At 47.8% G+C, this 15073-nt stretch overlaps 1 protein-coding gene across 4 annotated transcripts in view; it reads right to left on the bottom strand.

Annotated features, from left to right (window-relative positions):
* The window catches only part of OPCML (opioid binding protein/cell adhesion molecule like), a 994952-nt gene that overhangs the window by 378213 nt on the left and 601666 nt on the right, over positions 1-15073 (bottom strand). The window contains exon 1 of one of the 4 annotated variants that reach the window (XM_063943622.1): positions 7185-7289. The exons of the other annotated variants lie outside the window; for them this stretch is intronic. Within the exon in view, the coding sequence (XP_063799692.1) occupies positions 7185-7231 (47 nt within the window). The 5' untranslated portion in view covers positions 7232-7289. Of the gene's footprint in view, positions 1-7184; positions 7290-15073 lie in introns of those variants that run through there. 4 annotated transcript variants of the gene reach the window in all.

Genomic DNA, 15073 nt, shown 5'->3' with positions numbered 1-15073 from the left:
TCTGTCACAGCTCCGCTGGTCAGGAAGGCTCCCAGGTCTCTCCCCTGCACTGCACTACAGAAACAGGGTATAACAGAGAGGGGGGGCAGAATAAATGGCAATATATTAATATAAAAGCAGCTATAAGGGAGCACTTAATCATAAGGCTATCCCTGTCATATATAGCGTTTTTTGGTGTGTGCTGGCAGACTCTCCCTCTGTCTCCCCAAAGGGCTAGTGGGTCCTGTCTTTGTATAGAGCATTCCCTGTGTGTCTGCTGTGTGTCGGTACGTGTGTGTCGACATGTATGAGGACGTTATTGGTGTGGAGGCGGAGCAATTGCCAAATATGAGGATGTCACCTCCTAGGGGGTCGACACCAGAATGGATGCCTTTATTTGTGGAATTACGGGATAGCGTCAACTCGCTTAAGCAGTCGTTTGCCGACATGAGGCGGCCGGACACTCAATTAGTGTCTGTCCAGGCGCCTCAAACACCGTCAGGGGCTGTAAAACGTCCCTTGCCTCAGTCGGTCGACACAGACCCAGACACAGGCACTGATTCCGGTGGTGAAGGTGACGAATCAACCGTATTTTCCAGTAGGGCCACACGTTATATGATTTTGGCAATAAAGGAGATGTTACATTTAGCTGATACTACAGGTACCACTAAACAGGGTATTATGTGGGGTGTGAAAAAACTACCAGTAGTTTTTACCGAATCAGAAGAATTAAATGACGTGTGTGATGAAGCGTGGGGTGCCCCGATAAAAAACTGCTAATTTCAAAGAAGTTATTGGCTTTATACCCTTTCCCGCCAGAGGTTAGGGAGCGCTGGGAAACACCTCCTAGGGTGGACAAAGCGCTAACACGCTTATCAAAACAAGTGGCGTTACCCTCTCCTGAGACGGACGCACTTAAAGATCCATCAGATAGGAGGATGGAAAATATCCAAAAAGGTATATACACACATGCAGGTGTTATACTACGACCAGCTATTGCGACTGCCTGGATGTGCAGTGCTGGGGTAGTTTGGTCAGAGTCCCTGATCGAAAATATTGATACCCTGGACAGGGACAATATTTTACTGTCGTTAGAACAAATAAAGGATGCATTTCTTTATATGCGTGATGCACAGAGAGATATCTGCACACTGGCATCACGGGTAAGTGCTATGTCCATTTCGGCCAGAAGAGCTTTATGGACACGACAGTGGACAGGCGATGCGTAGAGGAGTTATTTGAGGTCGGTCTATCGGATTTGGTGGCCACGGCTACGGCCGGGAAATCCACCTTTCTACCTCAAGTCACTCCCCAACAGAAAAAGGCACCGACCTTTCAACCGCAGCCCTTTCGTTCCTTTAAAAATAAGAGAGCAAAGGGCTATTCATATCTGCCACGAGGCAGAGGACGAGGGAAGAGACAGCAACAGGCAGCTCCTTCCCAGGAACAGAAGCCCTCCCCGGCTTCTACAAAAGCCTCAGCATGACGCTGGGGCTTCGCAAGCGGACTCGGGGGCGGTAGGCGGTCGTCTCAAAAATTACAGCGCGCAGTGGGCTCACTCGCAGGTAAATCCCTGGATCCTGCAGATAATATCTCAGGGGTACAGGTTGAAATTAGAGACAGAGCCACCTCGCCGTTTCCTGAAGTCTGCTTTACCAACGTCCCCCTCAGAAAGGGAGACGGTTTTGGAAGCCATTCACAAGCTGTATTCTCAGCAGGTGATAGTCAAGGTACCTCTTCTACAACAAGGGAAGGGGTATTATTCCACTCTATTTGTGGTACCGAAGCCGGATGGCTCGGTAAGGCCTATTCTAAATCTGAAGTCCTTGAACCTATACATAAAGAAGTTCAAGTTCAAGATGGAGTCACTCAGAGCAGTGATAGCGAACCTGGAAGAAGGGGACTTTATGGTATCCTTGGACATCAAGGATGCGTATCTCCACGTTCCAATTACCCCTCACACCAGGGGTACCTCAGGTTCGTTGTACAAAACTGTCACTATCAGTTTCAGACGCTGCCGTTTGGTTTGTCCACGGCACCTCGGGTCTTTACAAAGGTAATGGCCGAGATAATATTTCTTCTTCGAAGAAAAGGCGTATTAATTATCCCATACTTGGACGATCTCCTAATAAGGGCAAGGTCCAGAGAACAGCTAGAGATGGGTTTAGCACTATCTCAAGAGGTGCTAAAGCAGCACGGATGGATTCTGAATATTCCAAAATCCCAATTAATGCCGACAACTCGTCTGCTGTTCCTGGGGATGATTCTGGACACAGTTCAGAAAAAGGTTTTTCTTCCCGAAGAAAAAGCCAAGGAGTTATCTGACCTGGTCAGGAACCTCCTAAAACCAGGAAAGGTGTCTGTACATCAATGCACAAGAGTCCTGGGAAAAAATGGTAGCTTCTTACGAAGCAATCCCTTTCGGCAGATTCCATGCAAAGGGATCTGTTGGACAAATGGTCAGGGTCGCATCTTCAGATGCACCTGCGGATAACCCTGTCGCCGAGGACAAGGGTATCCCTTCTGTGGTGGTTGCAGGAGGCTCATCTATTGGAGGGCCGCAGATTCGGCAGGCAGGATTGGATCCTGGTGACCACGGATGCCAGCCTGAGAGGCTGGGGAGCAGTCACACAGGGAAGAAATTTCCAGGGAGTGTGGTCGAGCCTGAAAAAGTCTCTTCACATAAGCATTCTGGAACTAAGAGCAATCTACAATGCTCTAAGCCAGGCGGAACCTCTGCTTCAAGGAAGACCGGTGTTGATCCAGTCGGACAACATCACGGCAGTCGCCCATGTAAACAGACAGGGCGGCACAAGAAGCAGGAGGGCAATGGCAGAAGCTGCCAGGATCCTTCGCTGGGCGGAGAATCACGTGATAGCACTGTCAGCAGTATTCATCCCGGGCGTGGACAACTGGGAAGCAGACTTCCTCAGCAGACACGACCTTCACCCGGGAGAGTGGGGACTTCATCCAGAAGTTTTCCACATGCTATTAAACCGTTGGGTAAAACCAATGGTGGACATGATGGCATCTCGCCTCAACAAAACACTGGACAGGTATTGCGCCAGGTCAAGAGATCCGCAGGCAATAGCTGTGGACGCGCTGGTAACACCTTGGGTGTACCAGTCGGTATATGTGTTTCCTCCTCTGCCTCTCATACCAAAGGTATTGAGGATTATACGGCAAAGAGGAGTAAGACTAGTGGCTCCGGATTGGCCAAGAAGGACTTGGTACCCGGAACTTCAAGAGATGGTCACGGACGATCCGTGGCCTCTACTTCTGAGAAGGGACCTGTTTCAGCAGGGTCCTTGTCTTTTTCAAGACTTACCGCGGCTGCGTTTGACGGCATGGCGTTGAATGCCAGATCCTAAAAGGAAAAGGCATTCCAGAAGAAGTCATTCCTACCTTGATAAAGGCAAGGAAGGAAGTCACCGCGAAGCATTATCGCCGTATTTGGCGAAAATATGTTGCGTGGTGCGAGCAGCGGAGTGCTCCGATGGAGGAATTTCAACTGGGTCGTTTTCCTACATTTCCTGCAATCAGGATTGTCTATGGGTCTCAAATTGGGATCTATTAAGGTTCAAATTTCGGCCCTATCAATATTCTTCCACAAAGAATTGGCCTCAGTCCCTGAGGTCCAGATTTTTATCAAAGGAGTACTGCATATACAGCCTCCTGTGGTGCCTAAGGTGGCACCGTGGGATCTAAATGTAGTTTTAGATTTCCTCAAATCCAATTGGTTTGAACCACTAAAGAATGTGGATTTGAAATATCTCACATGGAAAGTGACTATGTTACTGGCCCTGGCTTCGGCCGGGAGAGTATCTGAACTGGCGGCTTTGTCTTATAAAAGCCCTTATTTAATTTTCCATTCGACATAGGGCAGAGCTGCGGACGCGTCCGCATTTTCTCCCTAAGGTGGTATCAGCGTTTCACCTGAACCAGCCTATTGTAGTGCCTGCGGCTACAGACGACTTGAAGGACTCCAAGTTGTTGGACGTTGTCAGAGCCTTAAAAATATACATTTAAAGGACGGCTGGAGTCAGAAAATCTGACTCGCTGTTTATACTGTATGCACCCAACAAGTTGGGTGCACCTGCTTCTAAGCAGTCGATTGCTCGTTGGTTTTGTAACAAAATTCAACTTGTACATTCTGTGGCAGGCCTGCCACAGCCTAAATCTGTTAAGGCCCATTCCGCAAGGAAGGTGGGCTCATCTTGGGCGGCTGCCCGAGGGGTCTCGGCATTACAACTCTGCCGAGCAGCTACGTGGTCAGGGGAGAACACGTTTGTAAATTTTTACAAATTTGATACCCTGGCAAAGGAGGACCTGGAGTTCTCTCATTCGGTGCTGCAGAGTCATCCGCACTCTCCCGCCCGTTTGGGAGCTTTGGTATAATCCCCATGGTCCTTTCAGGAACCCCAGCATCCACTTAGGACGATAGAGAAAATAAGAATTTACTTACCGATAATTCTATTTCTCGGAGTCCGTAGTGGATGCTGGGCGCCCATCCCAAGTGCGGATTATCTGCAATACTTGTACATAGTTATTGTTAACTAATTCGGGTTATTGTTTAGGAAGCCATCTTTCAGAGGCTCCTCTGTTATCATACTGTTAACTGGGTTTAGATCACAAGTTGTACGGTGTGATTGGTGTGGCTGGTATGAGTCTTACCCGGGATTCAAAATCCTCCCTTATTGTGTACGCTCGTCCGGGCACAGTACCTAACTGGAGTCTGGAGGAGGGTCATGGGGGGAGGAGCCAGTACACACCACCTGACCTGTAAAAGCTTTACTTTTGTGCCCTGTCTCCTGCGGAGCCGCTATTCCCCATGGTCCTTTCAGGAACCCCAGCATCCACTACGGACTCCGAGAAATAGAATTATCGGTAAGTAAATTCTTATTTTATTTGTTTATTGAAAGTTAAGCAATTCAGGTCCAGTGGGTAATCTGAAACGTCACAAATGTAAGCGGTAAACTGCAAGAGGTTGAACTAAAAAATACAGCAAAAAATAATGTACATTGCAGAGTTATAGAAAAAGTAATGGAATAAAAACTTACAGCTGATCTGCAGTAATGAAAAAGAGGCTGGTCAGGGCCATGAAGCACCAGCACTGGGCTACTGAGCTACTGAGCACTGGGAGAAGGTCTTATGGACCATTGAACCAAAGTATCTGGTAGGTCAAGTAGACAAAAGAATGGTTCCACAGTAAGTGGTTCCACAGTTAGCGACTTGAAAAAAAAAAAACACAGCTTCCCGGCGTGTTTAAGACCAAAAACGCTTTTACCAGCAAGACACCCCATGTTTAGATATTAAAATGGTTGCCCTTTCTAATTTTATGCCTAACCACAGAAAGAAGCAGCGGCTTGCTTAGTAGGTAAACCCCTGTGACAACATCTGTCACAAAGGACACATCCCTTCTGCCCCAACAGTGAAGAGGATGAGGTTGTGTCACCATCATCTGCAGCGGATCTTCACTGTGGAGATTAGGGCCCTGATCTCTCTGGTTGGAATTCCCAGCTGAGGAGGAAATCCGGCTGCCAGTACCCTCTGCATGCTGTACCCCCTGGGGGCGCCAGACCATGAGTTGAGGACCTTTGGTATTTGTGATCTAGCTTTGGTATCCAAGTTCCCCTGTGGCATGGAGTTGCCAGGTATACTTCTTTCCTTAAAATAAAGATTGTGGCCATTTCCATGTAGGGTGATTGTCCTCATGGGATCGGTTTTGGTGTGACATGCACACATTAACCAGCTATAAGTCTTTTCATGTACTATCACTAAACATAAGCGTTTCAGATTGGTGGGCCTACAGTGTCCACTGGAGATCATGTTACAGGAAGACTACCAATAAGGTCATCTGATCGTGGACACACACACCTCATGGTGGAAGAATAGAACGTCTCGGGTCTGGGACTGAGGGTCGACAGCACAAAGGTCGACACACTTTAGGTCGACACCAATTGGTCGACACACCTTAGGTCGACATGGACACAAGGTCGACATGGAAAAAGGTCGACAGTTTTTTATGTTTTTTTGGTGTCGTTTTCTTCGTAGAGTGACCGGGAACCCCAATTAGTGCACCGCTTCACTCGCCATGCTTCGGGCATGGTGCCTTCGCTCCGCTACCGCTTCGCTCGGCACACTTTACCGTTCCAATCGTAGTCCACGTGGATCGTTAAGTATGAAAAGGTTCAAAAAAAGAAAAAAAACGTGAAAAACTCATGTCGACCTTTTTCCATGTCGACCTTGTTCCTGTCGACCTTTTGTCCATGTCGACCTTTTGTCCATGTCGGCCTAAGGTGTGTCGACCAATTGGCGTCGACCTAAGGTGTGTCGACCTTTGTGCTGTCGACCTGGAGTCCGGATACCGAACTTCTCCACCCTCCCGCTGAAAGGGGCAAAAAACAGGAGCATCCTGCGTAAGCATCTAGATAGCAGCACACCTACACCAAGCATCCGAAGCCATAAAGGCAGCGCTTTAATGGGAAGGATGCATTTCATTTGTGTTAACACTAAATACCCTGCAAACTGCTCCCTACTCCAAACATTCTGGTTTATCAGCTTTTCTTCTGCAATTTTTCATTGTTCTTGTGACCCATTTCTTCTATTGCTGCCAAAACACCAGCATTAATCTCTCTCTTTCTCTCTGCCTGAAGGGAAACAGAGTAATTGGATTTATCTGCTTTTAGAAAGTGTTAGATTTAAGAGAAAGGAAGAAAAAAGAAAGGTTTTTGGGGGTGTCGCAGCTTCGACAGGTGATCAGTTAGACAGCCTTGAAGCCTCTGGAGAGCCCACCCAATTAATATATAGACCCTCGCTAGGGTTTACATAACAGCTACGTAATACGAAACCGCAGCTGGAATACATTATAAATATCCACGCTATTGGCCAGGGTAAGAACACCAGCAGTGCTTCCAATGCGATCACTAGACGCATTCATGAAAATATGTATACAATTATTATATATATATATATATAGCCAGTTCTATGCTCCGGCACTAGGCTATGTCCCAGCAATGGGGCTAACTTGCTCCGGTGCCCTCCTCCAGGTATAAATACCAGATGGATACCAACTAGGACAAATGAGGCGGCACTCAGAGTCTTCAAACAAGTGAAAAATTGTAATGGTGCTTCAACGTTTCGGGGTCTCCCCCTTCGTCAGGAATAATGCAGTGCAAAATACAATGTGTTTAAATAGAACTTACCCTCCTTCAGGAACATCCCATCCAGCGTGCATCCGTGGCCGCGCCATCCCGGCGCCCAGCCCGCCGTCCTCAGCGTCTCAGCGGAAGTGACGCGTCGGCGCCTGGAGGCGCGTCCACGGGCCCGCTGCCTAGCAACAGAGAGGGATGTAAACACCCATTAGTGATACAGGGACGTGAACTTTGCTTTGAGTCACTGTTCCCGTGTCTATACAATTATCATACAACGAAGATAAAAATTAGTGTACTCTCTTAAAATAGTGCTAGACAATAAAACATTAATAACATGTGCATATACACAACTTTTTTTAAAAAATTTCAGGCAATTAGTGAAAAACACAAAGTGACAGTTAATAATACACAACACAATATCTCATTGACATGCCCAGATGAAACCACCCTTTTGACTCCACCATACTCTATTCATATTTATACTAATGGTGCCGACACTGAGCATGGAGTTTTACAGATATCCTGCGCAAATTTTAAATTTTATGTTTTATGTCATCCTGCTAACTATAGACACAGGAACAGCTATCCTGTCTTAGATAAAGTTAATAAGCCCCAGATTGTCATTTAACCCATCAGGTCTAAGTGTGTTTAACCTATGGATCCATCTAGACTCTAGTTGTAGGAGTTTTTTTCCCCTATTACCTCCTCGCATAGACTCAGGCACATGGTCTATGATTCTGTGTTTAAAGGTAGCCATGGTATGTCTGTGTTCGACAAAGTGTTTTGCTACGGGTTGGTCCCCCTTGCCTGATGCCAAAGCATTCCGGATGGCCAACCTATGCTGTGCCATCCTGATTTTAAATTGGCATTCAGTCTTGCCAATGTAGTATCTGCCACACGGGCAGATGATGGCGTATACTACAAATTTGGTAGTGCAGGTTAATGGCCATTTAATGGGGAATTTTTTACCTGTACAGGGATGTGTTATACTATCTCCTACCGACATATGCGAGCAAGTTGTACACCCTGTACATTTGAAGCAACCGTTTTTACGTTGCAAGAAATGCTTTGATGTTTCTTTAAATTTTGCCATGTCTGTTTTAACTATCATGTCCTTAATGCTCCTTCCTCTCATGAAGCTAGGCATGACTCTCAGATGGCGAAACATTGGTAGATCGGGATCTGTAACTACTAGTGGCCATAGTTTCTTTACCTGCTTTTGTGTATGGTTACTGTGTGCATTGAAGTCACACACCCAGGGTATGACATCGCCCAATTTTTTTGCTCTCTTTGGTATCAGGCTTTCAATTCTATTCTTACTTAAGGCTTTTTTTCTAGCCTGTGCCAATAATTGCCGGGGGTAACCTCTGGCAAGCAGTCTAGATTCCATTTCGTCTAGTTGCTTGTCCCTCTCAGCTATATTGCTGTTAATTCTACACACTCTCAAAAGTTGAGAGTAAGGCACACTCCTAACAGTGGATAATGGATGGCAACTGTCGTATCTAAGGATGGTGTTACGATCAGTTGGTTTTTTGTAGAGAGATGTCACCACTGTGCCATCCTGTAGGCAAATCCTCAAATCTAAGAAGCATATGTCGCTGCGGCTACTGCTCAGTGTTAATTTAATTGGGCTATCGGTGGCATTGTGTGTTTCAACGATCTCTTGTAAATCAGCTACCTCACCGAGCCACATTAAAAACAAATCGTCTATGTACCTGTAGTATTGAAACAACCTACTAGATACCAGGCTATTGGTGAAGAACAAATTGCGTTCCACCTCCCACATATATGCATTGGCGAACGAGGGTGCCACGGAAGACCCCATGGCACACCCCGTCTGCTGCCTGTAGAACTGGCCATCAAAACTAAAGAAGTTATGAGTCAACGTAAAGTTTAGCAAGGACATGAAAAAATCAATGTCGGGCCCCTCATATAACACATTCCCAGTGATCAAATGTCTCACTGCCTGCATCCCTTGTGTATGCGGGATGCAGGTATATAGGCTCGTGACATCGATGGTCGCCAAGGTGATGTCAACTGGTACCTGGTCGAGGGAGGAAAATTTATATAGGAGCGTGGCAGAATCTTTAAGATGGGTAAAAGTGCCCTGTATGCATGGTTGTAAAAAGCAGTCCAAAAAGATTGCGACAGGCTCGCACAGAGACCCCCGGGCTGAGATGATTGGTCTGCCCGGTGGCCTCTGTGCGTCCTTATGTATTTTGGGGATGGTGTAAAAAAGGGGCGATACCGGGAAGTCTGTCCACAATTTATATAATATATATATATAATAAAGGGAACACTTAAACAACACAATGTAACTCCAAGTCAATCACACTTCTGTGAAATCAAACTGTCCACTTAGGAAGCAACACTGATTGACAATCAATTTCACATGCTGTTCTGCAAATGGACTAGACAACAGGTGGAAATTATAGGCTATTAGCAAGACACCCCCAATAAAGGAGTTGTTCTGCAGGTGGTGACCATAGACCACTTCTCAGCTCCTATGCTTTCTGGCTGATGTTTTGGTCACTTTTGAAAGCTGGCGGTGCTTTCACTCTAGTGGTAGCATGAGACAGAGTCTACAACCCACACAAGTGGCTCAGGTAGTGCAGCTCATCCAGGATGGCACATCAATGCGAGCTGTGGCAAGAAGGTTTGCTGTGTCTGTCAGCGTAGTGTGCAGAGCATGGAGGCGCTACCAGAAGACAGACCAGTACTTCAGGAGACGTGGTGGAGGCCGTAGGGCAACAACCCAGCAGCAGGACCGCTACCTCCGCCTTTGTGCAAGTAGGAAAAGGAGGAGCACTGCCAGAGCCCTGCAAAATGACCTCCAGCAAGCCACAAATGTGCATGTGTCTACTCAAACGATCAGAAACAGACTCCATGAGGGTGGTATGAGGGCCCGATGTCCACGGGTGGGGGTTGTGCTTACAGCCCAACACCGTGCAGGACTTTTGGCATTTGCCAGAGAACACCAAGATTGGCAAATTCGCCACTGGCACCCTGTGCTCTTCACAGATGAAAGCAGGTTCTCACTGAGCACATGTGACAGACGTGACAGAGTCTGGAGACGCCAAGGAGAACGCTCTGCTGCCTGCAACATCCTCCAGCATGACCGGTTGGCAGTGGGTCAGTAATGGCGTGGGGTGGCATTTCTTTGGGGGGCCGCACAGCCCTCCATGTGCTCACCAGAGGTAGCCTGACTGCCATTAGGTACCGAGATGAGATCCTCAGACCCCTTGTGAGACCATATGCTGGTGCGGTTGGCCCTGGGTTCCTTCTAATGCAAGACAATGCTAGACCTCATGTGGCTGGAGTGTGTCAGCAGTTCCTGCAAGACGAAGGCATTGATGCTATGTACTGGCCCGCCTGTTCCCCAGACCTGAATCCAATTGAGCACATCTGGGACATCATGTCTCGCTCCATCCACCAATGCCACGTTGCACCAGACTGTCCAAGAGTTGGCGGATGCTTTAGTCCAGGTCTGGGAGGAGATCCCTCAGGAGACCATCCGCCACCTCATCAGGAGCATGCCCAGGCGTTGTAGGGAGGTCATACAGGCACGTGGAGGCCACACACACTACTGAGCCTCATTTTGACTTGTTTTAAGGACATTACATCAAAGTTGGATCAGCCTGTAGTGTGTTTTTCCACTTTAATTTTGAGCGTGACTCCAAATCCAGACCTCCATGGGTTAATAAATTTGATTTCCATTGATAATTTTTGTGTGATTTTGTTGTCAGCACATTCAACTATGTAAAGAACAAAGTATTTAATAAAAATATTTCATTTATTCAGATCTAGGATGTGTTATTTTAGTGTTCCCTTTATTTTTTTGAGCAGTGTATATATATATATATATATATATATATATATATATGTGTGAATGAGAGAGAGAGAGAGAGAAACCCATAGTGACCATCCATACCTTCCAACCTTTTAGACTGGGGAATCGGGACAAAGATACACTTTCTACACACTGGATTACCCCCGCCCCCCCACACACACACACATTTATCCAGTCCCCCTCCTCCGTTGCATGCTGTGGATAGCAGCAGTGAATGGTACATATTATATTATTATGTTTGTCACGATCCAGGTAATTCCTTATCAGTATTTACCTTCCAAATGCCTCCTAAGACTGTCCCAGTGTTCCAAGCCTGGATTCCATCTGCACTGTCTGCATGCAGCACGCTGCATCTCATTGTCACAAAACTCTTCACTGTGATTCTGGCAGCTTCATGGTTAAAGCTCACATGCAAGTTACAAACAATCTTTCCCTCCAAAAGCAAACATGGGCGCAGCCATGTTTGCTTTCATCACATGTTGCTTTTCAGCCTATCAGCTGCACTCTGGTTTCTACCTAATTACCCAGCAGCTGCACTCTAGACTCTGCTTAATCAGCCAGCCAATCCCGGTTTCCCAGCTGGTATAAATATCTTGTTCCTGGGCTGGAAAGATGGTCAGTGCTTCAATTGTCTTCAGTGATTCCAGTGTGCAGTCCTCCCATGGACTTTCTCTGGAGTACAGCCTGACTCTGCAGTGTCTCATCTTTGCATCCTGTGACTGGCAGTTACCGACACCAGCTTCCAGCAGTGCTCTGCCCTGCCAGTAACCATCTGTGTTCCACCATCGATATCAAGTGGCCATCGGTGTTCCGCCATCGATCCCAAGTATCCATCGGTGTTCCGCCATCGATCCCACGTCTCCATCGGTGTTCCGCCATCGATCCCAAGTCTCCATCGGTGTTCCGCCATCGATCCCAAGTCTCCATCGGTGTTCCGCCATCGATCCCAAGTCTCCATCGGTGTTCCGCCATCGATCCCAAGTCTCCATCGGTTTTCTATCATCGGTATTCCTCTGAACTGTGTTTCCTATTACCAGTACCAAGTCATCAGTATTCCTCTGAACTGTGTTTAATAAAACCTTTGAACTTTCCTTCGTTGTCTTGGTCACGCCTTCGGGCATTTGTTCTAAAGGTACCCTGTATGTCCAAGAACCCTGTACTGCCTCCCAGGTACACATATACCTCAGCCCCTACAACTGAGGCTTCCCCCTGGTTAGCATCAGCCCTCAGTTGTGACAGTAAGCACTGACCTCATGGATCCGGCCGGAGACCAGGTCCAAGCGATCAGGCCGATGCAAGAACTTGCAGCCTGCCTTGAAGGTCAGGGGGCTACACGGGGCCATGTGATTCGCTGTCTCCAGGATCTCTCCTCTCGGCTGGATGGAATACAAGTAACCCTCCGTGGTTCAGGGGCGTCCAGTGTGCCGACTGCAGTACCTTTGGTGGTATCCCCACTCACCATTCCCGTTTCTGCTCCTTGTCTCCATTTACCGACACCTGCCAAGTTTGATGGTTCCCCAAAAGCCTGTCGGGGTTTCCTAAATCAGTGTGAGATATATTTCGAGTTACAGCCTGGCAGTTTCCCAACTGACCGCACCAAGGTTGCTTACATCATCTCCCTCCTCAGTGGCTCTGCCCTCGATTGGGTATCACCTCTATGGGAGAAGTCTGATGTCCTGCTCTCTTCATATGCAGACTTCGTGGCAACCTTCAGGTGCATCTTTGACGAACCAGGTCGTGTGACCTCAGCCTCCTCTGATATCCTCCGGCTACGTCAGGGGACACAAACAGTCGGTCAATACCTCGTACAGTTCCAGATCCTAGCGTCCGAACTTTTCTGGAATGATGACGCTCTTTACTCAGCCCAAGAAGGGGCGTCTGTGTCTACAGCCCAAGGAGGGGCGTCTGTGTCTGCAGCCCAAGGAGGGGCGTCTGTGTCTGCAGCCCAAGGAGGGGCGTCTGTGTCTGCAGCCCAAGGAGGGGCGTCTGTGTCTGCAGCCCAAGGAGGGGCGTCTGTGTCTGCAGCCCAAGGAGGGGCGTCTGTGTCTACAGCCCAAGAAGGGGCGTCTGTGTCTACAGCCCAAGAAGGGGCGTCTGTGTCTACAGCCCAAGAAGGGGCGTCTGTGTCTACAGCCCAAGAAGGGGCGCCTGTGTCTACAGCCCAAGAAGGGGCGTTCGTTTCTGCAACCCCAGGAGGGGTATCCAATGTTCAAGCTCTAGTAGGGGCATATGAGTCTTCTCAAAAAGGAGTTTCTGATCTGTCAGCCCCAGGAGGGGTGCTGGAGAAAACAACCCTGAGAGAGGTGTCTGATTCGTCAACCCCAGGAGGGGTCACCAAAGTTTCAGCCCCAAGGGAAGTATCCAGAGCCAAGTTCCCAGATGGAAATTTTTGTGCTACAGATGCAGTTATGAACTCCTGTTTGCCGTCTTCAGAGAGCACCACCCTGTTGGCATCCAGCATGGACCAGGTCCAGGATGGTCTAACTGAACACACAGATACCACTCATTCCGGTTCTAACCGGATTCTGACTCCTTCAGTTCCAGCTGATTCAACTGTCTTTAGACTAAATCCGGTTCCATCCGTCTGTCTGAAGATTCCTTCGGTTCCAGCCGATTCCAATATCTCTGGACCCAATCCGGTTCCAGCCGTAGGTCCAAAGACTCCTTCAGTTCCAGCTGATTCAACTGTCTCCAGACTCAATCTGGTTCCATCCGTAGGTCCAAAGACTCCTTCAGTTCCAGCTGATTCGAATGTCAGTCTAAAGTCTCCACCAGTCTCAGCCGGTTCAAGTTTGTCTGGACTCAATCTGGTCTCGTCCATAGGTCCAGTACAGTCTCCTCTGGTTCCAGCCAGTTCAAGTTCATCAGGATTCAATCTAGATTCTTCCATTTGTTCAGGTAAAGAATTTATAAGAAGTGTCCTGGGGCCACTCCTAAAGGAGGGGGTGCTGTTACGATCCAGGTAATTCCTTATCAGTATTTACCTTCCAAATGCCTCCTGAGACTGTCCCAGTGTTCCAAGCCTGGATTCCATCTGCACTGTCTGCATGCAGCACGCTGCATCTCATTGTCACAAAACTCTTCACTGTGATTCTGGCAGCTTCATGGTTAAAGCTCACATACAAGTTACAAACAATCTTTCCCTCCAAAAGCAAACATGGGCGCAGCCATGTTTGCTTTCATCACATGTTGCTTTTCAGCCTATCAGCTGCACTCTGGTTTCTACCTAATTACCCAGCAGCTGCACTCTAGACTCTGCTTAATCAGCCAGCCAATCCCTGTTTCCCAGCTGGTATAAATATCTTGTTCCTGGGCTGGAAAGATGGTCAGTGCTTCAATTGTCTTCAGTGATTCCAGTGTGCAGTCCTCCCATGGACTTTCTCTGGAGTACAGCCTGACTCTGCAGTGTCTCATCTTTGCATCCTGTGACTGGCAGTTACCGACACCAGCTTCCAGCAGTGCTCTGCCCTGCCAGTAACCATCGGTGTTCCACCATCGATCTCCAGTGACCATCGGTGTTCCGCCATCGATCCCACGTCTCCATCGGTGTTCCGCCATCGATCCCACGTCTCCATCGGTGTTCCGCCATCGATTCCAAGTCTCCATCGGTGTTCCGCCATCGATCCCAAGTCTCCATCGGTGTTCCGCCATCGATCCCAAGTCTCCATCGGTTTTCTATCATCGGTATTCCTCTGAACTGTGTTTCCTATTACCAGTACCAAGTCATCAGTATTCCTCTGAACTGTGTTTAATAAAACCTTTGAACTTTCCTTCGTTGTCTTGGTCACGCCTTCGGGCATTTGTTCTAAAGGTACCCTGTATGTCCAAGAACCCTGTACTGCCTCCCAGGTACACATATACCTCAGCCCCTACAACTGAGGCTTCCCCCTGGTCAGCATCAGCCCTCAGTTGTGACAATGTTTTATTTATATTGCGTCACAAAGTGTCTGTAACAATGTACAGGGAAAATTACAAGAAATAACACAAATAATACAGTATGTTCAAGCAGACACTACAAGGGTGAGAGGTGTCAAACAGTGATATTTCCTAACAACCATATAGAGTGACCAAGAATAACAATAGCAGTCAA

Source organism: Pseudophryne corroboree, chromosome 10, assembly GCF_028390025.1.
Source record: "Pseudophryne corroboree isolate aPseCor3 chromosome 10, aPseCor3.hap2, whole genome shotgun sequence".
In the NCBI taxonomy this organism is placed as follows: domain Eukaryota; kingdom Metazoa; phylum Chordata; class Amphibia; order Anura; family Myobatrachidae; genus Pseudophryne; species Pseudophryne corroboree.
The sequence above is the reverse complement of the archived record's forward strand: the minus strand, read 5'-3'. Positions and strand labels throughout refer to the sequence as shown.